Source organism: Leptonychotes weddellii, unplaced genomic scaffold (assembly GCF_054177405.1).
Source record: "Leptonychotes weddellii isolate Sample4059 unplaced genomic scaffold, ASM5417740v2 HiC_scaffold_15254, whole genome shotgun sequence".
Lineage (NCBI taxonomy): Eukaryota > Metazoa > Chordata > Mammalia > Carnivora > Phocidae > Leptonychotes > Leptonychotes weddellii.
In genome coordinates, this window is record NW_027734041.1 from 1 (window position 1) to 4,882 (window position 4,882).

The following is a 4,882-nucleotide window of genomic DNA, read 5'->3' on the forward strand; positions in this document are numbered from 1 at the left end:
TCTTGGGCAGCAGCACGGCCTGGATGTTGGGCAGGACGCCGCCCTGCGCGATGGTCACGCGGCCCAGCAGCTTGTTGAGCTCCTCGTCGTTGCGGATGGCCAGCTGCAGGTGGCGCGGGATGATGCGCGTCTTCTTGTTGTCGCGCGCCGCGTTGCCCGCCAGCTCCAGGATCTCGGCCGTCAGGTACTCCAGCACGGCCGCCAGGTACACGGGCGCGCCGGCGCCGACCCGCTCCGAGTAGTTGCCCTTGCGGAGCAGGCGGTGCACGCGGCCCACGGGGAACTGGAGGCCGGCCCGCGACGAGCGCGACTTGGCCTTGGCGCGCGCCTTGCCGCCCTGTTTGCCTCGGCCTGACATTTCCAAGTCGGGCTCCGGGAGAACAGAAAGCCGAGAGTGAACGGGCGAAATAACGACTCCGCCGGCCTCAGTGAGCGCTTATATATGGTCCGGAGGTAGTCAAGCCGGCCTCGTCCGATTGGGTAGCGATGGCGACCAATCAGAAAAGGAGGCCGCCATCCCCCTAATTTGCATGCGCCTTTTCAAGTAGTGACGTTACGCGGCATTTGAGCCTATCAGAAACGAAGACGTCTGGATCCTTCATTTGCATACGGGACGTATAAATACAGTTCCTCAGGACGTCTGTTCCTTTTGTTCGGGGAGATCTGCCATCATGCCTGATCCGTCCAAGTCGGCTCCGGCCCCGAAGAAGGGCTCCAAGAAGGCCGTCACCAAGGCGCAGAAGAAGGACGGCAAGAAGCGCAAGCGCAGCCGCAAGGAGAGCTACTCCATCTACGTGTACAAGGTGCTGAAGCAGGTGCACCCCGACACGGGCATCTCGTCCAAGGCCATGGGCATCATGAACTCGTTCGTCAACGACATCTTCGAGCGCATCGCCAGCGAGGCGTCTCGCCTGGCGCATTACAACAAGCGCTCGACCATCACGTCCCGCGAGGTGCAGACGGCCGTGCGCCTGCTGCTGCCCGGGGAGCTGGCCAAGCACGCCGTGTCCGAGGGCACCAAGGCGGTCACCAAGTACACCAGCTCCAAGTGAGGCGCGCCGGGCGCCCCGGAACCCAAAGGCTCTTTTCAGAGCCACCCACACAATCGAAAAAGGGTTTCGAACACGGTGAAGGGTTGTCCTGTGAACCAATTCCGTTCTGTGCGTCCCAGCGGTTTCCTGGTTATCGGGTCTGTGTGTGCGCGCGCCTGTGCGTATGTGAGCGGAAGGCAAGAATGTGTAGCTGTTCTTTACGGCGGTCTGGGATGGTGGCCGCCCCGGGTGCGACCAAGGATCCCGTGTCCACCCTCCCCTTTGGGGCTATTAATGCATTGCTAGTCGAAGTAGGATCCTCGAGCTTTGCGTCCTCTGGTGGCTGCAGAGCGTATCCCCGGCGTTTGCGCGCGTGGATTCCCAGGGCCCGCACTGTCCGCGCGTGGCGTGCGCCTGTGGGTGAGGGGCGCGGGTCACCTCTTCCAGAAGGACCTCATGCCAGCCTTCCTTCCCCGGTGTCCCTGATGAATGGACCCCGGAGGTGAGGACTTGGATGTTGCGCAGCCCGGGCGGTGGTGCCTGGAGCTGCATCCCTGCCTGGACCGGACGTCTTTATTCTCAAGCAGGGGACATTTCCGGGAGGATGTTTGCGTGGCTGGATCTTGCAGCGGCATTGAAACCGAGAGGGAGACGGCAGCGTCCTGTGCGCGGGAGCCAGATGTAATAAGCCGCTTCCTGCTGCGGGTAGCTTTAACTTACGTGGGGATGGGGGAGATCAGCTCAAGACAATAATTCCCTTTCTCTGTAATTCCCCCTTTTCAGAGCAAATTAGCTCCCTCCCCTTTCAGCCACACTGTTGTTATTTTCTGTGAAGCGTCAGTGACGCAGAATTCCCCCTCTCTTTGGATTTATGACATTTAATTTGGAAAGTGTCCTTTTGGTCAGAGAAAGCGCTTTGGCACGAAAAGTCTTCACTTGGGAAAAGACATCGCTTTGCCTTTCCCTTCGCTTGGCTCTTCTTATTTGTAAATAAGGGATTCTTAACAATCGCTTCCTTGAGCCTGTTTGAGTCTTAGATGTATTGGAAGGTCGTGGCATCCTGTCTGGCAGGGAACAGACAGACACACAATGAAAGAGAACAGTCGTGTTTTTGCAAATCGTCTCTCGAAAGGAGGCCGGTCGGGTATCGGGCTGGGCGGGAGGGTCTGGAGGGAATGTCGCCATCCGCGCGTCCCCCGCCCCAGCGGCTGGGAGCCCACCCACCCGTTACTTCTGCGTGGGTCCAATCTAAAGGGATTTAAAACCTCACACGTTTTTCAGTTGACATCTAAAGTATTTTTATCCTTAGTTCTAATAGTTACAAGGACGCAAATCCCAACACAGGACGTTTTAAAAAGCAAAATGGTCACAACAAAAAATTTTAAAGAAACGTTGGAATATTTGTAAAGTTCTTGACCTGTTACACATTTTCCAAAACATTTTTTATTGAGATACAGTTGACACGATCACATCAATCTTTTCAAGGTATCTATTGAAATAGCAATTCAGTACTATAATCAATTCATAAAACACATGATCAAATTCTTCGTTAACACTGAGATGGTCTAGATGATCCTTTTTTTTCTCCCTGAACTCATTCCCATTGCACCTCACAGTTTTCCATCCAAATGTAAGATATGTTTTTAATTGTTTTACCTACTACGTTTCCTTATCCAAAAAAATAAATAAATAAAAGGTATGTAAATTGAAACTTAAAAATACTTAAAAAATCACCTGGGCAGTACGCAATGGATGAAAACAAGTTTTGGTACATGGTTATCAAAGATAGATAATTGTAAGTAATTCTCGAACAATCAGAATTTAATTTGGGTGAAACCTACGTCATTGAGTGAGATTGGTGGTGACGCTCCCTGCATTATTGGTTCAGTTTATGCCTCGATGGGCACATAGAGTATTGTTATGGTTAAAGTGATATCGGTGTGCATCCTTGCTTTCCCTTTACTATGCTCTGAACCAATATTTACAGACAAAACAAAACAAAAACACCCCCCAAAAAACCCCATAGTGACAGAAATTTTGTCATGGCTATTTTACTCCATTCTTTCACTCCTAGTTATCATCCCGAAATTTGAAAACGGGTGAGGTATCATCAAAATCAACACCTTTAATCTTAAGAGATGTCTGATTCATATTGAACACTACAGGATCCAGCCCTCCACTATGAAGCAGAGGCCTCCTGATTGGGTCTGAGCCCTCAGCCCACTACCCAGGTAGATTAGGAGTCAGTATGTTCATGAGCACCTCTGGCAACAGGAAACTAGTCTCCCAGACCCACGTGATTCTCTGCCTGAATAATGAGCTTAAGACAGGTTTAATGAAATGAAACTCGTCTCCACCAGTGTGTGAAATTGCTAGCAGTAGGCAACAAAAATAAAATCAAGAAGCAAAATAAACAGAAATCCCAAATACAACAGTATGAGAATGTTTTGTTGTGGATAATGCAAAATGCAGATTAATTCCTCAGTCTTTTCAGGGCCCTGGCATACACACTTCATTAGCGTGAATAAAACAAAAAGAAGACTGCCTCTGTTTGCTCAACAGTGTGGTGGAGGCTGCAGAGACAGCCAGCAACAGCCCTGGATGGAGCACGGGCCGCTTGGGCCCTCTTCTCCCAGGGAACCTATTAGGGAAGATGCAGGGTGACAGAGTCCTGCTCTTGAGAATTTATAATCAAGAAAATGGAGGGAGGGGCGCCTGGGTGGCTCAGTCGGTTAAGCGACTGCCTTCGGCTCAGGTCATGAGCCTGGAGTCCCGGGATCGAGTCCCGCATCGGGCTCCCTGCTCGGCGGGGAGTCTGCTTCTCCCTCTGCCCCTCCCCCCTCTCATGTTCTCTCTCTCTCATTCTCTCTGTCAAATAAATAAATAAAATCTTTAAAAAAAAGAAAGAAAATGGAGGGAGATTGAATACAGAGCCCACGTTTGTAATACTGCTACAAAACACAGAAAGAGAAACGTTATTCATGTTAAGCTGGAGGTTGGAGGAAGAGGCTCGCTGGGTATCGACAGCACATAGGCTTGGAGACGGAGGACCCAACACAGTGGAAGAATTCTCTGGGTTTGAGATAAGCAAGTAAACGCTTAGATCCGGAAGGCACTGGAGGGATTTCGCAGGTTATCTTACCTGAGACGCATTTAAGAGACTCTCCCCACCCCCCATCTCAGCTAAAAATTTCAAGTCAAATTGGAGGGGGAGGGGCTATCCCTTTAATAAAAACTACAAAAGCAAATAAACAGCTTACTGTATAATAGGTTAAATGTTGATGGAAGCGTGGCAGTCACCAGAGATGGTGTGAGTCCCCTAGGTGACAGGAATCAGGCCAAGGCCCACCTGAGGGAACCAAGGCGTCCATCCAGATCCTGGGAAGCCTGCTGGCTTTTGGAGACTAGGATGCTCTTGGAGGCATGCTTTGTAGTTTGGGAATCACCAGTACTAGATGTTTTTAGGGCCAGGGAGCCGGGCCTTTCTGGCCTGGTGCTTCAGTTATGAAGCAGGCACATTTTACCCCCTTTGCATATTGTTTACCTGTTTGTTTGTTTTGTTTTTGTTTTCCTTAAAAGCCCTCCATTCGTTTTGTTTAAAAGGCTCTTTCCAAGAGCCAAGGTGTCCATCGACAGATGACTGGATAAAGAAGATGTGGTATATATATACAATGGAATATTATGCAGCCATCAAAAGGAATGAGATCTTGCCATTTGCAATGACGTGGATGGAACTGGAGGGTATTATGTTGAGTGAAATAAGTCAAACAGAGAAAGACATGTATCGTATGATCTCACTGATATGAGGAATTCTTAATCGCAGGAAACAAACTGAGTGTTGTTGGAGTGGG

The 4,882-nt window shown here is 50.1% G+C and overlaps 2 protein-coding genes across 2 annotated transcripts; one reads left to right on the forward strand and one right to left on the reverse strand.

Moving 5' to 3' along the window:
* Window positions 1-3: 3 nt before the first annotated feature.
* Window positions 4-423, reverse strand: LOC102727422 (histone H2A type 3; the record flags this gene model as incomplete). The annotated part of the gene is made up of 1 exon (XM_006738979.3): window positions 4-423. A coding segment is annotated over exon 1 (355 nt), but the record flags the coding sequence as incomplete, so codon positions are not given.
* Window positions 424-629: 206 nt separating this feature from the next.
* On the forward strand, window positions 630-2,730 carry LOC102727108 (histone H2B type 3-B). The gene has a single exon (XM_031034168.2). It carries the CDS (start codon window positions 672-674, stop codon window positions 1,050-1,052), a length of 381 nt encoding a protein of 126 aa, XP_030890028.1. The 5' UTR covers window positions 630-671; the 3' UTR covers window positions 1,053-2,730.
* Window positions 2,731-4,882: the final 2,152 nt, after the last annotated feature.

Coding starts and splice junctions, on each gene's coding strand:
- LOC102727108 (XM_031034168.2), top strand. CDS start 672: ATGCCTGATCCGTCCAAGTCGGCTCCGGCCCCGAAGAAGGGCTCCAAG.